Source organism: Symphalangus syndactylus, chromosome 12, assembly GCF_028878055.3.
Source record: "Symphalangus syndactylus isolate Jambi chromosome 12, NHGRI_mSymSyn1-v2.1_pri, whole genome shotgun sequence".
Classification (NCBI taxonomy): Eukaryota; Metazoa; Chordata; class Mammalia; order Primates; family Hylobatidae; genus Symphalangus; species Symphalangus syndactylus.
Window position 1 is genome coordinate 40,520,852 of NC_072441.2, and position 22,122 is coordinate 40,542,973.

Sequence of the window (22,122 nt, forward strand, 5' to 3'; positions counted from 1 at the left end):
GCTGGTAATAACCTGAAAGTATTAAACCAAGAAGAAGGATGCTGAAAGAAACAATAAAACTCAGAAAATAGAGTAGCAAACGAGATTTTTAAGAAATGAAAGGAGAAAAACGCAAGGTGAACACTGTTTTGTCAGCCAGAAGTGAGTCATTACTGAGCACAGAATTAATGCTAGTGATGTACCTGTGTTAAGATGAGAGGAAGCCACATATTCTAGAGGAAAATGATGCATGATAAACAGCTTGAGTCATCACCTCTAATGTTTAATTAAAAGTATCCAGAAGGCTCTAGATCACACAGAATCTTTTTACCTCTTTATTATTATATAGACAATGCTACCTTTTCTCAAATACCAGTATATTCAATAATAAAAATTGATTCATTGAGTATGTTTAACCACATTTTATGACCTTTAAAAGATGTCTTCATAGTATGAATAGGATATGTTCCAAAAGTTAGTCTGTAAATAAATTGCTGGAACATATCCTCAACAGCTTAAATGACAGGTTTTATGGTATGTTCTGGGAAACTATTTATCTAACTAGGTGTGATTAAAGTGCTAATAAGACATAAACCACAATAAACATTAACAGCTCTTTTAAAACTTAATAATTACAAGGCACCAAAGTGATTTGCATACACAACCATACTTAATCCCCCAAATACTATAAAATATGTATTGTCTCTCTTTTATAATAGAGGGTACTAAAGAAAAAATATTCAATACGTTGCTCAGGTCACACAGCAAGCAACGAAGTTAAGATTTGAATTCAGATCGAACTGACTCAAAGCTCTTACTCCTTACCATTATCCTAGTCTACCTAGGATAGGTAGTTGAAATAGTTGCATGCTTTATATACCAAGAAATATACTTAGGTTTTTTGTAGAATTCACACCATACATTTTAGCAGAACTAAGAGTATGTGATGACTGTAAGGTAAGGTCATCCACAAAAGAAGTATGGATAAATTACCATAGGAGCAAAAAAAAGTATTCATAAGCAATGGCTTACAAAGCTGGAGCATGGTTATTTGTATGTTTAGGATTGTTTAGCTTTGAATTTGCTTTTTACTTATTGATATGGTTCCCTAAAATTTATTTGCAGTATATTTAATTTTTGTTTTACAATCAATAACAGTTCACAGAAGAAAAGCTTGGCCAGGCTGAGAAGACAGAATTGGATGCTCACTTAGAGAACCTCCTTAGCAAAGCTGAATGTACCAAAATATGGACAGAAAAAATAATGAAACAAACTGAAGTGTTATTGCAGCCAAATCCAAGTAAGAAACTCTACCTCTTCTGTACCTTAAGTACTATTAGTGGGTTTTTAAATGTTAAAAAAAAAAAAGTTTCAATGGCCATCTGAAAACAGGATTTTTTTATTGTAGCTTCAGGGTCTGTGGGGTTTTTTGTGTGTACTTTTGTGAAGAGGAAGTGATAAACAGCTACGTACCTAACCAATTTGAAAATATTTTTCAATCTTTTATAGAATCCTTATAAAAAATCTCAGTTTTAGGCAGTGACTTTGAATTTTAAGATTTATGAGCAGCTGTGTATATAAATATGTTTTCCTTTTTCATTTAGGGAAGAATTGTCCCTAGATAAAAATCAAGACAAAGTTATATAGATGCTTAAGTAGGTACCATTTTTTATGTTTAAGTTTTTGGTGTGTGTGGGTTTTTTTTGTTGTTTTTTGTTTTTTGTTGAGACAGAGTCTTGCCCTGTTGCCCATGCTGGAGTGCAATGGCGTGATCTTGGCTCACTGCAACCTGCACCTCCCAGGTTCATGCAATTCTCCTGCCTCAGCCTCCCAAGTAGCTGGGATTACAAGCATGTGCCACCATGCCCAGCTAATTTTTTTTTTTTTTTTTGTATCTTTAGTAGAGATGGGGTTTCACCATGTTGGCCAGCCTAGTCTCGAACTCCTGACCTTGTGATCCATCTGCCTTGGCCTCCCAAAGTGCTGGGATGACAGGCATAAGCCACTGTGCCCAGCCTATGTTTAAGTTTTACATTTTCACGTAAATTATTTCGTTTGATCTCCAGACAACTACGAGATTTTCAGATGAGTCAACTCAATAACCTTGCAGTTAAGGAGCATAATTGTTTAGTGAATGAAACTCATGAGTTAGCATCTTGTCCAATGTAGCATAGCTAATTAGAAGTGGAAATTGGACTAGAACCAGGTGTATGAACATCCACTGTGAGCTTTGCATATCAAAACTGAAGAACAAAGGTACAATGTATGCTTCCCTTCTTTTTTTCCCCAATGTTGTTTGGGACCTAGTTGTGATATGACATATGCTTACTTTTAGATACTAACTTAACCTTCAAGCACTATACAAATATTAACAGTTCTCTATCATTTTAGTTAAATGGTAGTGACTTTTTAAATACGCCTTTTGGTTGAAAAACTGAACTGTTGAGTTCTGTGCTCAGTACCTGGGTAACAGGTTCATGTGTACCCCAAACTTCAGCATCATTCAATATACCCAGGTAGCAAATCTGCATGTGTACTCCTCGAATCTAAAATAGAAGTTGGAAATAAACAAAATAAGCTTTTTGCACTTTGATTGAGTCCTAATGTCTTTGGACACCATGTAATATTTTTTATTCATTTAAGGCCATTTAAATTCTACACTCTGGCACTTTTATTAAAAGTAATAGACATTTTTCCCCTTGTTCTAAACATGTTTTTCTGAATGGAAAATAAGCTCATTCACAACTGGTAAATAGGGAAATAAAATACAATTCCCTCCTGCCCCTGTTTTGTGCCAGGAAGTAGTAGTAATTGTTTTTGTTTTTTGTTTGTGCTCTGGTTTTGTTTTGTTTTGTTTTGTTTGAGACAGAGTCTTGCTGTGTCACCCAGGCTGGAGTGCAGTGGTGCGATCTTGGTTCACTACAACCTCCACCTCCTGGTTTCAAGCGATTTTCCTGCCTCTGCCTCCTGAGAGTAGCTGGGATTACAAGTGTCCACCACCATACCCGGCTAATTTTTGTATTTTTAGTAGAGACAGGGTTTCTCCATGTTGGCCAGGCTGGTCTCGAACTTCTGACCTCAGGTGATCTGCCCACCTCAGCCTCCCAAAGCGCTGGGATTACAGGTGTGAGCTACCATGCCCGGCCAGTGCTCTGGTTATTAAGTTACATAGGTTTTGAGTAGCCAAACCCAGCACTCCTTTTCTTGTAATTTCTATGTTGTTTTCAATGTATGACCTTCTGGAAATGGGTTTTTCAAAAATATGTTATGCAGAAATACATATTACATTGTAGCAGAATTGCCTGCGTATTTTAGATTTTATTATAACCTATTGAAATTAAACATTGATTAATATACCAAATATTTTATTAACTGAACGAAGTCAACATAAGATTCCATTTTAAACTTTTGACCAGATAGGTAGAAAAGCAGTCAAAATTAAGAATCAGAGTCAAAACACAAAGCTCTTTTTTTTTTTTTTTTTTTTTTTTTTTTTTTTTTTTTTTTTTGAGACAGTGTCTTACTCTTTCACCCAGGCTAGAGTGCAGTGGCACAATCTCTGCTCACTGCAAGATCTGCCTCCTGGGTTCAAGTGATTGTCCTGCCTCAGCTTCTCGAGTAGTTGGGATTACAGGCATGCGATACCATGCCTGGCTAATTTTTGTATTTTTTTTTTTTAGTAGAGACAGGGTTTCACCATGTCAGCCAGGCTGGTCTCAAACTCCTGACATCAGGTGATCTACCTGCCTTGGCCTCCCAAAGTGCTGGGATTACAGGCGTATACCACCACACTGGGCCAAAATGAAGTTCTGAAATTTAACTAGTATCTTCTAAATGGTTATGTTTTAAAAAGTTCTTTTTGGTTTTAACTATTTAAAGGTATTTAATTTCTGCTTTAAAACTTCTGATTTTGTCTGTACTAGAATCTACCACAAAAGCAAGTATTATTGCTATACTCTATTTTATGTATTATAACTAAGCCTTTTTACCAACTCCTGAAGTGTTTGTTACTGGTTCAGCTCATTTTTGAAATTTTCAGTGCACTGTGTGAAACTTCCGCATGTGTAGGAATCTATGTGAGGTACTTAGAGGGAATGTATTTGACTTAGCTTCAATTTATGCTCAATCATTGTTTCTGGAAACTTAAGCCATTTTTTCATTTGTTCCTGAAATACCTCTAGGTTGGACAGCATTGTAAATGTTAATATTTTTGGTCTTAAGCATTTTGCTAACCAAGCGTTTATTCAGCTTGTATTTTTTCCCCTTTCCATTTATTCTAATATTCTATTATTGCTTTAACCTTTTGTATTTTAAACTTATTTTTAATGATGAAATCTTTTGAGTGAATGCATGCTCAGAGATAATATCTATATACTTGTGTACTTTAAACGTAAACTAAAGCCAAGGCATCATATTGCTGATCTGTCTGTAGACTATTCCAAGCCTGGATTGTTCTATTCCTTAAGCGTCTGTGTCTATATTTAGACTCTAGGCAAGAAAAGGAGAGAGCAAATGCTCATGCTAAAGCTGTCAGATGTAAGTCTTTGGTTCTTCTAGATACTTTATATCTGTATTTTCCTAGCCAGAAATCCTGATTTTGAAATTATGAATATACATTCAGAGTAAAAATTAGAGTTAAAATGCTACAAACAGGGCAAAGACACCTTCAATAAATATTAAGTGAATTAATCAGTCCTTTTCTGGAACTTAAAATCTTGTAGAATACTCAAATAATAATTTTATTTTATTTTAAAATGCTTTCGTGCCAAGATATTTTATCAAATTTCTAAAATATACTTTTTTAGTTATATAATAGTCTAACATACAATTTTAAAAATGTATTTGTTAAGATATGTGCTTCATGGATACATATGTAACAAACCTGCACATTGTGCACATGTACCGTAAAACTTAAAGTATAATAATAATAAAATAAAATTAAAAAAAGAAAAATAAACTTACTTGCTTAAAAAAAAAAAGATATGTGCTTGAATGAATGCTAACTTTATATTTAGGAGATGATAAATGGCTGCTGATAGGGGAAAAAAAAATCTTGTAATTAGTTTTGCTTTTTAGAAATCATTGGTAATTTTAACCTTTCTCCTAGATGCCAGGATAGAAGAATTTGTTTATGAGAAACTGGATAGAAAAGCTCCAAGTCGTATAAACAACCCAGAACTTTTGGGACAATATATGATTGATGCAGGGACTGAGTTTGGCCCAGGGACAGCTTATGGTAAGTGAAATGCAAAAAGTTCTAATAAGGGATATCTTTATGTTGAGATTTATTAAAGATGTCATTAACATATTAGTAGGCTGGGTGCAGTGGCTCGCGCCTGTAATTCCAGCACTTTGGGTGGCCGAGGCGGGTGGATCACAAGATCAGGAGATCAAGACTATCCTGGCTAACATGGTGAAACCCCGTCTCTACTAAAAATGACAAAAAATTAGCTGGGTGTGGTGGCAGACGCCTGTAGTCCCAGCTACTCGGGAGACTGAGGCAGGAGAATGGCGTGAACCTTGGAGGCGGAGCTTGCAGTGAGCCAAGATCGCACCACTGCACTCCAGCCTGGGCCACAGAGCGAGACTCCGTCTCAAAAAAAAAAAAGAAAAACATAGTAGAATTGGTTTTAACTTCAAATTTATGTTAAAAATTTTCAATGAAGTGAGAAATATAGGCAAATATGTACAGTTAAATTTAATATTTAATATATTTAAGCATATATTTAGTTATTCAGAGAATTCACATCTTTTTTAGTTCTAGAAAGTTTATTGAATTCTTCACTTGTTCTCCCAGTGATCTTAGAATACCTATGTTGTAATACTTGTGATATTGCAATTATTGTTTGCATATGTCTCTTCATTGTTTAAAAAAGCTTTCTTAGGGTTTATTTTATGTTAAAGGTATTTGGCACATAGTGCTTGAACAAATCAGTGCTTTTGCTATAATTTTGCAATAATGTCAGTAACCAAAAAATATTAACAATTGTTATCTGGGTATTTGGATTACATTTCATTTCTGTTTTTCTCTCATGTATTTCAAATTTTCTATAGCCATGGTTTAGTTACACTAGCTTTATTAGTTGCTGTACAGACTTTAAATGTATAGCCCTGAAGCTTAAAGTTACACATCTTTATTGTCACTCTAATTTTCTCATAACATGAGACTATTACAGATTTCAGTAGCTTCTTTTCCTGTTGTTTATGTCTAGTAATAATTCTCTTTATACATCTGCAAGATACTGGTCTTTGGATATGAAATGGTAGGTAGATTAAATTAATTACTACACATAGTTCTGATTTACAGAATAGTTTATAAATTCTAGGATTAAATGAATTTTAAGCTTTAGTAGTTATCTTTATGTCAGAAAGAAAAGAACCTAAATATTGTTGAATGCCACTAATCCATTGACAGGCTTTTTTAGATATACAACTTTGAAACTTCTACATTGTGTTCTTCAAAATCTAATTTTTAAGTCTGAAAATGCTTAGAACTTCAAAATAAAATTATTTCTGAATTTTAACTTAATTTTTAGAAAAATGTTATACATTAAACAGATGTTTCATTGCCTACTTGTGCCAGGCTCAGTTAGATGCTAGGATCATAAAGGTATGTGAAAGGAACCTAGCAGCCCCTCCTTCACCAGGCTGAAGAAGGTTTTAGCAGAGCATGAACATTAGTAAAGGCTTCTAGATTTTCTTCCCTTTTAAATCTGCTTAATCTGTTTGCACCTCTAGTAATTCTAGTGAATGTACCCTGGTTATTAGAATTGGGCTTTGTGAACCTATTACCTTATTAGTAATTAATAACTAAAATTTGAGTATCACAGGCATGGGCTAAGCATTATATAGTATATATATTTACATATTAAGTAAATTCTCATTTATATCCTGCTTTTAAGATAAATTATATTACCTTCATTTTAAAGACAAGGAAACAGGTTTGGAGAAGTTAAATAATTAATCCACAATCACAGCTAGTATAGTAATTCAAATGAAGATCTGTCTGTATCCAGTGATGGAGCTCTTAACTATTATCCGTATTACCTTCCTTATCAGTCAGATCCAAACTTATTCTAACATGAAGGGATTAAGATCCTCAGAGCTAAAGCTTATTAGAAGTAAAACTAGGAGTGGAACCCTGATCTTGGGGTTTCCTTTCTTTCTACTCTACTTTGTACTGTACTTGCCCTATTTAAGTATCAGAGTATATGTATTGCAAAAGCATGGATTTTTTTTAACTTAAGATATCAGTATGAACTATTATAGATACTTCACATGATAACTGCAAGGATGTAGAAACAGAGGACAAATTGTGACTTGATCTCTTGGAAGCATTATACTTTTATAAGTATAACCATAGTCACCCCTCGATATCCATGGGGGATTGGATCCAGGCCCCCCACCCTGAGGATACCAAAATCCATGGATACTCAGGTGTCTTATATAAAATGGCATAGTGTTTGCATATAACCTATGCACATCCTCCCTTGTACTTTAAATCATCTGAATGTAAATGCTATGTAAATAGTTGTTATGCTGTATTTTTTGAGGAATAATGACAAAGGAGAAAAGTCTGTACATGTTCAGTACAGAGGCAACCATCTTTTTTTTTTTTTAAATAGTGACAGGCCCTGCTGTGTTGCCCAGGCTGGCCTTAAACTCCTGGACTCAAACGATCCTCCTGCCTCAGCTTTGGAGTAGCTGGGACTGCAGGCATATGCCACCACTGTGCCTGGCTCCTCAGCCATCCTTTTTTTTTTCCTGAATATTTTTTATCTGTGGCTGGTTGAATCCATGGATGCCGAACCCGTAGATATAGAGGGCCGACTGTACACTATTTGAGCTGTGACCATAAATATTTTGGGGTATGTTTGCCCTCTTTAGTCCCATTGGTAGAATTGGTACAATTATCTATACTACAATAGGAACTTCATCTTTGTCTCCTTCATTTAGACACATACTCTTAAATTTACTTTTAAAATAAAACTATTTTAATTACAGTTAATTCTGTTTGGTTTTACTTTAGCAAACAAGTGACAGCTAACTTTTAAACAGACCAAATTGCTGATTTATCTTTACATGATTTTATTTTCTGATATTACCAGACAATGATTTTTAAAAACATTTTTCCTTTGCAGGTAATGCCCTTATTAAATGTGGAGAAACCCAAAAAAGAATTGGAACAGCAGACAGAGAACTGATTCAAACGTCAGCCTTAAATTTTCTTACTCCTTTAAGAAACTTTATAGAAGGAGATTACAAAACAATTGCTGTGAGTTGAAAAATGTCCCCTTTATTTAGTAAAATCATTTAGATATATATTTATACTTTTTAATGAATAATTTGGCCTCTTAATGACTGTGTAGATGTAGTGGATTACAAAATTAAATAATCTAGGTCAGTGCATGTTCACCAGCATACAAAATTAAACCAAAATAAAAGACTACTGATACATTTACTCCATTTGTGTGTCCTACAGTGTTATTAAGATGCCTTTATCCCTTTTCATTCATTACCAACACTAAAATCTATAGACAGGTTCCTGGAATGATTATGAAAATATGGTCTAAAATATCACCATAGTATATATACCATGTAGCTCTTCATTTTTTAGGATTTTAACTTATTTTCTTAGTGATGGAGAATGAAAATTTTCTAAGAGTTTTACAAAGCTGCTCTTATATTATAAATACTTCAAACTTTAATTTGCAGATTTCCTATTACAATATATTATAGAAACTCACAATATATTATAGAAACTTTCAATATGTTTGCAATGGATTTGTCTCTGTGTAAACAAGTATTTGGCCTGAGACAGAAGAACTACCAAGTTAAAGTATGATTTAAAAGATATTAGCGACCAGGCGCGATGGCTCATGCCTGTAATCCTAGCACTTTGGGAGGTCAAGGTGGGCGGATCACTTGAGGTCAGGAGTTTGAAACCAGCCTGGCCAACATGGTGAAACCCCATCTCTACTAAAAATACAAAAAAATTAGCTGTTTGTGGTGCCAGGTGCCTGTAATTCCAGCTACTTGGGAGGCCGAGGTAGGAGAATCACTTGAACCCTGGAGGCAGAGGTTGCAGTGAGCCAAGATCATGCCACTGCACTCCAGCCTGGGGGACAGAGTGAGACTCCATCTCAAAAAAAGTGAAATAAAATAAAATAAAATAAAAATTAGTTTATCAGTGCAATGAAATTTGACGTATGAAATCTAAGATTAAAGCAAACTGAATTATAATAAACTTACATACTATACAGAAGCTTGAAATTCCCTGAAGAATTCTAAGATACTATACTAATGTTTATTCATTATTCTGTAAGTTTGAAATTCCATTTTGGAGTGGTTGGGTTGCATTTGGTGCTATGACCCATTAAGTGCAGCCTGCCCAATCCTTGAGGTAGGACACCAGGCATCAAGGAACCCTTGCCCCAGGCCTATACTTCCTTCTTTCTAGGCACTTTCTGGATAATCTGTAACAATTTGAAAGTTTTTCAATCTGGCCACTAATGACGTTTTGGGCTACACAATTCCTTGTAGAGATAGACTGTCTTGTGGAATGTTTGGCAACATTTCTGGCTTCTGGCTAGCAGACGCCAATAACATCCCTCCCCCAGTTGTGACAACCAAAAAGGTGTTGCCAAATGTTCCCGAGGTAGGGACAGGATCACAAAATATTAAAACTGATATTCCTTTGTTTCCATCATTGCCTGCCATCTTTCCCAGACACTTACAATGTTTCAATTATTTATTTTAAAATTTAAAACAGTAACAAGGGGGTGGGAGGGGGCAGATACATGAATGGTAACTTTATAGCCAATTTTGTAATCATAGATCTTTATCAAATGATACATATGTTTACTAGGAAATAATGCTTTAAATGTGTATACTCTTAACAGAATTTTAGCATCTTTAGCCTTTATTTTTTCTTTTCTATATTTATAGAAAGAAAGGAAACTATTGCAAAATAAGAGACTGGATTTGGATGCTGCAAAAACGAGACTAAAAAAGGCAAAAGCTGCAGAAACTAGAAATTCAGTAAGTAAATAGAAAAATATTTTTGATTAATAACTTTAAGATTTGTAAAATATTTTGCTAATATACCATGAAAGATACAGACTTATTAACTTTAGGGTCTTGTTTTTGGGCTTTCTAAACAAATTTGTCAGAACTTAATACATCCAAATCACTGCAAAGTAGTCATATCAAAAAGGTGATATTCATGGCCAGGCACAGTGGCTCATGCCTGTTATCCCAGCACTTTAGGAGGCTGAGGCAGGCAGATGGCTTGAGCCCAGGAGTTTGAGACCAGCCTGGGTAACATGGCACAGCCCCGTCTCTTTACAGAAAGTACAAAAATGAATGGGCATGGTGGCACCCACCTGTAGTCCCAGCTACTCAGGAGGCTGAGATGGGAGAATCTCTTGAGCGTGGGAGGTGGAGGTTGCAGTGAGCCAAGTTTGCGCCACTGCACTCTAGCCTGGTCAACGGAGCCAGACCCTGTCTTTAAAAAAAAAAAATACATATATATATATATATATATATATAATATATATGTGTATATATATATATATATAATATATATGTGTATATATATATATATAATATATATGTGTATATATATATATATAATATATATGTGTATATATATATATATAATATATATGTGTATATATATATATATAATATATATGTGTATATATATATATAATATATATGTGTATATATATATAATATATATGTGTATATATATATAATATATATGTGTATATATATATAATATATATGTGTATATATATATACACACACACACATAATATTTAGCTATACAGCTGCTGCTAAAAAACAAAAATTATGTTAGCTCCTAATGTGTTGTATTTTTTTAAATATCTTCAGTGGTGGCAAATACTTTTGGAGATAGATTTATTATAATTGGAAATAGCAAAAAAGATAGTAATTAAGATGAGACTCAAGTTTGAGAATACTTGTGTGTGGCTTAAAAATTAGATCAGTTCCCTTTCCACACACTGCTCAAACTAAAAGAATGTTCACCAAGAATAGTTCCAAAACCATTCAAACGAACAGTGGCAGTATGGACTTTCAGGCAACGATGTTGAATGAGAGGAAGCTCATCTGGATCAATAAATTCTAGTATATATTCCAGAAAACCTCAGAATATTGAGTAGGTATATATTAAATATAATTAAATTTTTCTTTAAAGATTTATTTATAAGCTTTTTAGTTAATCCAAGTTATACTGTCTATATTATTCCAGAATTTGAAAACATCGGATTTGAATTGGAATAACTTTAAAATAGTACAAAATAAACCAAGTATGAATTTGTTAGAAGAAGCTAACAAGTTAATACTTAATTTGAGCTATGGTATGATATTACCCCTGCCTTCTGTTTCCAAGTCACTACCACTGCCAACATCAAGAATCATTGCCTTAATGAGCATATTACCACAGTGCTGGTACTGTCTTATAGTTCTCTTGTTTGGGGGATAAAAAGGTTGAAAATTGGTTTAGAGTGAAATTTAAAACTGACTAACTTGGTATTGGATAGTAATGTCTTATGAGACTACCCCGATACCTTGTATGAGCAGAATAAGTTATTTTTTTCTATGGTTTTTTTCTTTTTTGGAGACACTGTATTAGTTACTGCTAGAGAAGAGCTATCTTTGATAAGACATTAATTCCAAATTTACTGGCATTTTCACTTCACAGTTTATCGTTACATCATCATCACAAACAACAAAACTTCCCTAAACAGACTATCTGCAGCATCAGAACTTTGAAAATGAACACTATAGATAGCAGGAGACCTTGAATTCTTTTATTAGTTTCTAGTTGCTAATAATGAATTTGAAAAGTAAATTATAAACTAGTTTTTAAAGATAGTAATTTCATGCTCAGGAAAAAACTTAAGGATCATTTGGAAATAAATATTTTAACTGGGACAGAATGTCTTTATTCAAGATGCCTATATGTGCCCAGTGATAATTGTGGAATAAAAATATTGTTACCAAGTTTCAGTACAAAACTTTGTTTAAAAAGCACTATTACAGGAATGACAGTCTGCTTTTCTACCTGGAAAAGTTCCAGAAAGCACACACATACAGATTTAACAGTGTACAAAGTCCTTTAATATTTCTAAATTATTTTACCACTGCTATTAAAATATATAGGACCTAAATATAATAGTAGACCAATTTTGAGAGATGTTTCCTTTTTGAGATACCTAGAAAAGATCTTGGCAATTTTTCTCTGCTCTGTATTTTTGAGGATAAAGGTTTTTTTTCTATGGGAATTTGTGTTTAAAGTAAAAGATGATACAAATGATTTTATTCAGTTCAGCAATTTTATTTATACACAACTCTTCTAGAACTTACGTATTACATAAAGCAAAATTTAACTATAGCCAAATACTATTTTTTTAGTCTAGACAGGAAGTTCGATTTCCTGATTTTAATTGTATTTTTCCCCTAGATAACCAAAACATTTTTCTTCAAACTTTACAGCAGTAAGTCTGAAATACTTTGGGAAGAAGTTCTCTTAGTTTATTATTACATAAAGCCTGGAGGTATTCCTGTATTTGGTGATCCTTTTTTTTCCCCCTGTATTTCTCTTGCATTTACTTGAAGAATCACTAGGAGTTTGCTTTTTTTTTTCCCCTTGTTTGGTACATTTGCTGGTTCCTAGTTGGCAACTGAAGTGGTTAATCTAACCTTAGACTTACTTTGACTTCACATCTTTATAAATTTCCATGGATTAATTGTTTTGTAACTAGTTACTCTGCTAGTAAGGTTTGGGATCTATCCATATTGACACTTTTTAAGTAATTTACTTACTAGTTTCTTGTGACTTTTTTTAAGTTCTGTGTTTACTAAATGCTAATTTTGTGCAAGGTACTCTACTGAGGAGTTCATAGATAAATGATGTAAAATCTCTGCTGCCCTCAGTTCACAATCTGGTATAACAGATCATACTTTTTGATGATTTAGCCCTATCAGTAAAGAATTTCTGCTTGTATCTAATATTATTATCAGTTAGCATATTGAAGAATGGTAAAGCAACCTCAAAGGCATTTCTCAAAAATATACCAATTAAGCAGAAAGAAAGCCCACTTTCATGTTTCACAATGAACAAAAATAGTTTTGAAAAATAGATTGTGTATATGATAAAATATACCAGAGAAGCAAGAACAAAAATAATTACAGGTTGAGTATCCCTAATCCAAAAACCTGAAATCTGAAATGCTCTAAAATATGAAGTTCTTTGAGTGCCTTTATGACGCTCAAAAGAAATGCTTATTGGAGCTTTTCACGTTAGGGTTCCTCAGCCAGTAAGTATAATGCAAATATTCCAAAACCAGAAATCTGAAACACTTCTGGTCCCAGGCCATTTCGCCTAAGGGGTACAAAACGGTAATGCATTTCAATTATAAGGCACCTACATTTACTAATCCAATTTTAGTCTGATCTAAACTTAAAAATTATTTTACAGTTTTAGTAATGTTAAAGATAAAAATCAGCTGGTTTCAAAGCTCTGCAGTATTTAGTGGTTTAGACCTCTGTTATTTTGGGACATCCAAATTTGATGGAAAATATTTCTTTAACATCATACAGCAAACTTAAGCATTTCCACAGCAGTGTAAATCTTTAATCTGTAAACTCAATAAATTTAGAGCACCATCATTTAGCCTTTAAGAACACATGTTTGAATTTAAGGTTTATTAGAAATATAAGGATTGACATGCCTTTAAGACTTCAGAGTATGCCAAGACCTGGCTGAGGCTGATTGAAAGAGAATGTGGTTGAAGGCATCATAAATTCATAAAATAGAAATGATCTTTGAATAGGAAAATTTGGGGTTAGGCAGAAGGACTTTCTTAGTGAAAATTTAGTAAAAATTGTAGGTAACTGGCAGTTTTAAAAATGGTACATTTTCCCTAAATGATTCTCATTTAAAGTCAAGCATCAACATATTTTGTTTTGAAAATTTGAATTTTGGGGGAAAAAATGAATAGGCACCACCATATGCAGTTTCACAGAACAATAAATGTGGGTTTTTTTAAGTAGAAAAAATATTTGATTGGCTCTTTTACTTGTTTAATGTGTTATTTATTGTGCAGAAGTAATTTGTTTCACTGTGTTCATTGGTATAATGTGTTCTTTGTCTCTTACTGTGCACTTAAGCAACTAAACTCAGCTCGTCTTGAAGGAGATAACATTATGGTAAATTTCTCTTACATGCTCAACTTCCTGCATGTAAAATGGCTGAAGGTTTGTTGGCCTACTGTGTTTTCTACATCTTGAATAAAGTGCCTTCTCTTGCTATTAGCTGCATGTAAAATTTTGAAATAATTGAAACCATGTATTCATTTATCTTTAACAACAAAAATATAAGGAAAAAATACTAGCTGAAGTAATACTGGAACTTTAAAAGAAATTGTATGTTATAATTGCCAAATATAGTGTTTATGCCAAATACAGATTTTGGAATATGAATTTATACATAAATATATAGTGCCTTTTTGCACTGAGTAAAAGAAGCTAATTTAAGCTGGCATTTATATTTTCACTTTTGGCAAAGAAAATTAACAAAATATACTTAAAGAAAGGTGTAAGGTAAACACATTGACTTTGCTGCTCAGTAGCTTCAAGATTTACCTTATTTTCACCCAAACTCAACATAGAATTAATTTCTTCTGCCATTTCAGGCCAAGACAGACCCCATTAGGTTAGGTACTTGTGTAATGGCCAGGCTTATTCTCCATCCAGTGCTAACTCACTTAAGAAAGTTTTGGTGGAATGGTGATAGCCTTGGGAAAGAATAGAGAATGCAAATTGTTTTATGGTATCCAATGTTTATGTTGAGCTTAGTTTGAGAAAATTTTTGAGCTATTAGAAGTTTTTTATTTTAGTAAAATAGAAAGTTGTAAAATGGGAACATAGCCAACAATTTGTGCACATTAGCCAATAAAAATGTATAGATACAGTGTGTTTTATTTCTAGATATATTACTTCATTAGAAGTGTCAAGGGATCTGCAGTACAGCTAATAAATTGGCAATTAATTGGCTGCTTTCATTCACTAGCATTAAACTAAAAGCAGGAAAGTAATAGGAAAGATTATTGTACAGAATATATAAAATGCATTTTTGTTTTTGTGTTTTTTTAAACGGTAATTACTGAAGCCCTGACTGAATTAGGGCTTACCTTAGATAGCAAGAGAATGCATTAATGTGTTTCCATTGTCCTATCTATAGGTAAATGAAAAGCGTGAGGATATTTCAGTCATTGCTAACTTAACATATAAAGCATAGCTTTTCTTTTTGTCTCAGGTAAAAACAATTCTAAACAATTAACAGGACTTTGTTTCATTAATCATTTGTTTTTACTATTAATGTAATCTTATAGTAATATATATTTACAGCTGGTAATTTTATATTTATTATATCTCCAGCTTATTGTTTCTCTCCAAAAAGGCTGTATCAGCAGCCATTAATCCTTGCTTTTCTTCATTTCCTAAAATGTTAGAATTTATACCCAAATGAGAAATTCGAAATCATTTAGTCCAAATCTCTAATTTTCCAGATGAGAATACTGGAGCTAAGAAAGGTTAGGCATTCTCAATTTGGGAAAACTGTAGATTTAACATAAGATTTTAAAATTGATAGCAATAATACATATAAAAGTCATACTTTCACAGTATGTTAAGCTGTACTGATTTAGTTACTACTGTGTTTAATCTATAAATATGATTCTGAAAAAGAGTGTGCCATTTAAACAAATATTTATATTTTTCTATACTAAGTTGTAGAAAATAAATTCCAACTTTCATGCTCTATATTTTTCTCTAATTTTTAATGCTGGCTAGATTTGGGCAGAGGAGGTGACAAAAGTAAGTAAATTATTAAACTACAGAACTATGAAACAAGAATTTAGTTGACATTGATTCAGTAAATATTTATTGGGCAACAACCATGGGTCCAGTCACAGTCTGTGTTACTATACCTTATAAAACCTGAAAATGAGGGATATGTTCAGGTCTCTTCAGCTGATAGAAGCTCCACCAAGCAGTTGAACAATGCTGCAGAGATGTGGTTTGCACACACACTGATAAATCTTAGATACCTGTTATACTAAGTGGTAATCTTACAGTTCCTTACTATACAAGGCAGGCGAAATGCTTGTTAATGATTTTTTTAATGACAATTTTTAAAATGTAAAATATAGTTAACACCATATCCTGTATCTTCAGAGAATGGGATATATAATATTTCGCACAAATGAATTTTTTTTTTTTTTTGAGATGGAGTTTTGCTCTTGTCGCCCAGGCTGGAGTGCAGCGGCACAATCACAGCTCACTGCAACCTCCACCTCCTGGGTTCAACCGATTCTCCTGCCTCAGCCTCCCAAGTAGCTGGGATTACAGGTGCCCGCCACCACGCCGGGCTAATTTTTTGCATTTTTAGTAGCGACAGTTTTTTCACCATGTTGGCCGCTGGTCTCGAACTCCTGAACTCAGGTGATCAACCCACCTTTGCCTCCCAAAGCACTGAGATTACAGGTGTGAGCCACCGTACCCAGCCACAGATGAGTTTTTTAGGTAACTGAAGCTTGTTCTCTCCAGCACCAAAGCTAATTTTTCTCAGTCACATTAGTTGAAAATATCTGTAAAAATGTATTTTACTGCTGCATTAAATATAGGATAGCAAGTATTTGATTTTACTACAGTTAAGGTCATTATTATGAATATTTATTATACTGTTAACCATTGGATTTGTTGTTTTTCGACTATGTTGTCTCTTCCCTCAGTATCAGACTGTTGCTTCTAGAAGCTGTCTGTATGACTGCTGCTAGCCGTTCTTCTGTCTGTGTTACCATTTCTAATCTTCTGTGGGCTGGGAAAGCAAGTAATTAAACAAGAATTTAAGGGATAAAATTATAAACTATAGTACATGCAGACTTGTTTCGAATGCTTTTTTAAGTCTTCAGAAGCATTTTTCATTTACTTCTTATGTTCAGGCCTACCAAACTCTGACATCCACATGAGGATAACACTGGGGACTGAGGACAGGTGATGATTTTGGCCCCTGACAATTAATAGCTTTATAAACTTTAACTTTTATTTTCTGGCTTTGTAGGATTGATTTTACCGTCTGTTTTATGCATAGGTTATAGAGCTATTGATTCTATGACTTGGATCTCCAGTATGAAATTCTTACCTTGTGCTCTTATCCCCCTTTGTGGAGTCTGTTCATCAATTTAGTTACGGTTCCACCCTGGCTTCTGATTTCTCTCTGAACTTCTAGCATGAAAAGGGGCAGAGCAACACAGAAGAGAATACAGGTTGAACAAAAAAACTAGAATGTCTTCCTCTTTGGCATAAAGATACGCCAGAAAATTTCTGACTTGATTTTGTAGTCTCAGCAAGTTTAGGAAATAATTGATACAATACATGGGAAGAAACTCATGAAACATATTATATACATATATATAAAAATCTAAAGAAACCTATCAAAATGGATTTCAGGGGTTTTTTTCTTCTACACATCTCACTTCTGACATTTTTATAATTAAAAATGTATAAATGACCAGGAGCAGTGGCTCACACCTGTAATCCCAGCACTTTGGAAGGCCGAGGTGGGCCGATCACCTGAGGTCAGGAGTTCAAAACCAGGCTGACCAGCATGGTGAAACCCTGTCTCTACTACAAATACAAAATTAGCCAGGCATGGTGTCCCAGCTACTTGGGAGGCTGAGGCAGGAGAAACCCTTGAACTTGGGAGGTGGAGTTTGCAGTGAGCCAAGATCGGCCGTTGCACTCCAGCCTAGGCAACAAGAGCAAAACTCCATCTCAAAAAATAAATAAATGAAAATGAAAAAACTTTATATTCCTGGAGTATTTTAAGATTTTAGGCCTTATGAATAGTAGTCAACACTGATCAAGATAGTCACAGCAAATGCCTCAGAAGCATTACCAAAATTTATGGCTTACAGATACCCAATCCTGGTATCATGGGCCAACAGATTCTTGCCCATCTTCCAGTTACATTTAAAAAAAAAAAAAACTCTGCAGGCTTACCTAACCCATGTTATGCTATCGTGCAGTCTAGTAGCAGTTATTTTTAGCAGCAGAAGATCTTTTCCCTAGAGATTTTTTAGACGACAATATCAGCCCTTTCTTATCTATCTTTCTAATGGGGATCATTTTCTTCCAAAGTAAATTGATTATGCTAAACCTAACTTAAATTTCTTTAGCCTCTCAGATCAATTATTATGATCAGTTATATATGCCAGAAGTATAGATGGTTTGGGACATTTGACTATTTGAAGCCACCCAATATGCACTAAAACTTATTCAAGAAATGAGATGCATTTTTCCCTATCATCTACCCTCTCTAAATAAAGTCTAGATTGTACAGAAGGACCTCCTAAGCTTTGTAACATGGTGCCTTTCTTCATGATTAAATTTTACTCAAACCTAGAAGGCTGATCCCTCATCCTTAATGAGATCATTTGATATTTTTTATTCAGTGTACTTAGCATTAAAATTTTATTTCCACTTCAGTCTCAATCTTCCTGGTCACCTTAATGTGCTACCTAGTTTACTTGCTTACACCTTACCTAGAAATAATGTCAGTTAGTAGGATTTTTCTGCTATTTCTACTAAAGGCCATTAAATCAAACCGTACTTTCACGATCAAGGACCTATATGGAACTAGCCTAGTTTACTTCTGAAGTGCGTTTATTTTTGGTTTGCTGTATTTACTTCTGTTACTCAAAGCCTTTTGTATTCAACCAAGCACAACAGTAAATAGTGCATATGTAACATTGATGTGATTGGTTTTCCTTAATGCTCTCCTTTGGAAGAACATTGCTTCTTTTTTTCTTCTGGGACTTTTTTCTACTTCATACTAGCTTCCAGATGAAGCTTGCTTTGTCCCTGCTATCAAAACACCATGGGTTCTGGTTTTAGTCAAGTAAATTTAATTTCAACTTCTGACTTACTAATTCAAGCTTATTTCCATAAGTCCAAGCTAGAGGTCAATTATTAGTCCCCTTTGCTAGGTTTGTTGCCAGTGGGCTGTTACAGCAACTGATTATCTACTTTGCTGCTACTTCCTCGTAGACTGGTTTACTAGGGTAACTATTGCCACCAAAGGGTGAGGAGAGGGAGATGAGGCCTGAAAGAAATAAGTTCATACCTTGTTGTTTTTGTTTTTGTTTTTTACTTTTATTACATCTTGGAAATGTCATAAATCATTTGCATAGGTGGAAAATGCTATTTGTGCTGGGGAGGTAGTCAAACGTATCATTATAATGATGATGTTACCAATGATAATTCCCAATGGGAGATAAGCTAACTATTCTGAGTAAACTGTGAGGTTTTATTTCTCTTTCCCACTTACTAACAACAAACTCTGACTATAGGTTTGAGAAGATGTTTGTTGCCACTATTTGCTATTTTTAGATCTTGTTGATTTTTCAGTGAACTGTTTTGTCGCAGCAGTAAGCCTCCTTTATCAGATGGTTGAAACCAGTAGTGACATACTGTTATTTACATCTCTTCCCAGCTCCGCAGTGTGTGACTTCACGTTAGTAGCTGGAAATCAGCTGTGGTGGGAGTATTTATATCATGAAAATCTGGATATGAGAGCTTTTTTTTTTATTTCTTGGAGAAGAATTTAACAGCACACTACTGATTGAAGTTCGATCATAACTTAAAAAGCTTTTTAAAACCCTAGTGTATCTTAATAGATAGTATTCTGCTTAAGTCATTTTTTATGCATAGTTTGAAAAGAAAATTTAAAAGAAAGACATTTAAAATGTAGGACAAAGAATCCTTTGAATGAACCTAAAAACTGTGGTGCTAGCAAGAAGTATTTGGCAACTAAACGCAAGGTGAAAATCCTATGGCTTCACTCTAAAGTCTTTTGCATTTGAGACTGAAGACTCTAACTTCAAAGTAAAAACTGTAGTAATAATTGAGAATTTTTGCAGCAGTATTATTTTATACTTATAAAACTGGTCATCTTAAAATTTTGTAAAATATTAAAATTTAGCAAAATTGATACTAGAAAATTTATGAAATATCTTCACTTTCTCTTAGTAGTTTCTGTAGGCTCTTAAGAGTGTATTTATCATTAAGCTTTAGCATAACAGATTCTTTTGAGTCAAGTACTGGAATCAGTTGTCCAGGTGGAGTAATACAGAAAAGCTAAGGTCTAGAAACCAGGGGACCATTTTAGATACAAAGCAGAATTGGGGAATTGCCAGATTATAACTTGAGGTTTGTTTGGGGGATTTTTTTTAACCATCTAAAATAAATGTATATAAGACAGACTGAGTCTTCTAAAGAGATTCTAAAACTATATTCTTACTTAAGTCTGAACAGGAATTAAGAATAACTCAAAGTGAATTTGATCGTCAAGCAGAGATTACCAGACTTCTGCTAGAGGGAATCAGCAGTACACATGTGAGTATTCATGCATTGGAAATTCATTTGGAACAAGACTTTGGTAGTCCTAAGGCAATTTTGGGAGGAAAAACTGAACTTTTCAGTCATTCATCAAGGAAATTTAAATTGTGTTACTTTCCAATATATCCGAAGAAACATTTTAAATTTTTGTTTACATCTTATCACCTAGTTCTCCCACCCTCATTAAATATACATGTTGGTGTTTATTGGCTAAGCAGAGTTTGCTAGTGTACTGTTCACCAAAGCCAATCTTAATAAACCTTATAGTAAAATGTTAGATACTGGTGAGTCTACCTCAGTACAATATTGTGGTCTGTCTCCCCCTTGCATTTGCCATTTAAGTTGACTATAGAGCTAAGAACTGACTATAATTTTCCTTCACAGGCCCATCACCTTCGCTGTCTGAATGACTTTGTAGAAGCCCAGATGACTTACTACGCACAGTGTTACCAGTATATGTTGGACCTCCAGAAACAACTGGGAAGGTGATAATTTACTTTTCACATGTAAAGAGGAGAAATTCAGATTTTTGCTTATGAACTAATACTAGGGATGAAGATTAGAGGAATTAAAGGCTCTTATTAGCTTTCTTAGAAATAGTTTCTTTCTTTTAGGAAAGTAATTATCAGATTTCTGAGGTAACAAAATATTTTGAGCTTTTCTGGCACAGAGGCATGTTAACAGGGATGAGAAAAAAAAAGTGAATACTTTTTCAGTGCTATAAGGTTAAAAGTGTTTCAAGTTCACTTTTCTCCTGCTACTGAATACTTTTTGCTATTGGTTGAGGAAGATATAATTAAATTGACAGTTACCCTTAAAGATATACTAATTTATACTTATTCATTACTCATTTGTTTACTATATTGAAAAAAAGAAAAGTTTTAGAATATTTCATAAGACCTCATATCTACCGATATGATTATTTTGAGTATGATAATATACTTCAAAGCAAAATGATAGTATGTAAAACACATAGCTCAATCACTCATTCATCAAATATTTATTGACTATCTGCCATGTGCCAAGCACTGTTACATATTCTGGGGTAATATCAGCAAACAAAACAAGCAAAGATGCTTGCCTTTATGGAGCTCACATTATAAGGTGACGCTGAAAATAAAATAATGTTTAGGGCAAACGTGGTCTCTGCTCTCACAACACTTAGCCTAGGTAGAAATACAAAGCAAGCCATTGGTAGACAGGCCATGTGGTAGGCAGAAAAGTAGAAGGTGCCTGGTATTGTGAAGGCATCTAACTGTGACTGAGGTACATCTAGCAGAGTTTCCCAGGTGAAGTTATCTTGGTAGGTATAATCTAGATGAAGAAAGGGACAGGGATGAATATTCTAAGCAAGGAAGAATATGTATATAAAAAAGCCAGAAGAAAGAGAGTAGGGAAAGTTCAGGGAACTGACAGTAGTCCATTCAGGCTGGAGCATAGTGTTCAAGAATGGAATGGTAGATGAATCTAGAGGAGTTAAGCAGGGTCATACCATGAATGGCCTTTAAGTTATTGTAAGGAGTTTGGAATTTATACAGTGAGGAACCATTAAAGCAGGGGAGTGATATGTAGCATTTGAAGGAAGAATATCAAAAAATCATTTAAGGAATAAGGTAAATAAAGTCACTTTGGTGTTTGTTTCTGCACATT

General features: G+C 34.0%; 1 protein-coding gene and 1 long non-coding RNA gene across 7 annotated transcripts in view; one reads left to right on the forward strand and one right to left on the reverse strand.

The window, feature by feature from the left end:
- Window positions 1-22,122, forward strand: part of SH3GLB1 (SH3 domain containing GRB2 like, endophilin B1) — a 41,484-nt gene that overhangs the window by 11,208 nt on the left and 8,154 nt on the right. Inside the window, exons 2-9 of one of the 5 annotated variants that reach the window (XM_063624311.1) lie at window positions 1,138-1,279; window positions 5,087-5,215; window positions 8,121-8,254; window positions 9,928-10,020; window positions 14,182-14,268; window positions 15,865-15,888; window positions 20,380-20,469; window positions 20,857-20,957. In XM_063624311.1, the coding sequence (XP_063480381.1) occupies window positions 1,138-1,279; window positions 5,087-5,215; window positions 8,121-8,254; window positions 9,928-10,020; window positions 14,182-14,268; window positions 15,865-15,888; window positions 20,380-20,469; window positions 20,857-20,957 (800 nt within the window). The remainder of the gene's footprint in view (window positions 1-1,137; window positions 1,280-5,086; window positions 5,216-8,120; window positions 8,255-9,927; window positions 10,021-14,181; window positions 14,269-15,864; window positions 15,889-20,379; window positions 20,470-20,856; window positions 20,958-22,122) is intronic. The other 4 variants (XM_063624313.1, XM_063624312.1, XM_063624314.1 and 1 more) reach the window with 4 other exon arrangements.
- LOC134733723 (uncharacterized) overlaps window positions 2,354-22,122 on the reverse strand; it is a 94,260-nt gene continuing 74,491 nt past the window's right edge. For both annotated transcript variants that reach the window (XR_010117348.1, XR_010117347.1), the window contains exons 3-4: window positions 17,216-17,298; window positions 2,354-2,525 (exon numbers count right to left, since the gene is read on the reverse strand). This is a non-coding gene — a long non-coding RNA (uncharacterized lncRNA). The remainder of the gene's footprint in view (window positions 2,526-17,215; window positions 17,299-22,122) is intronic.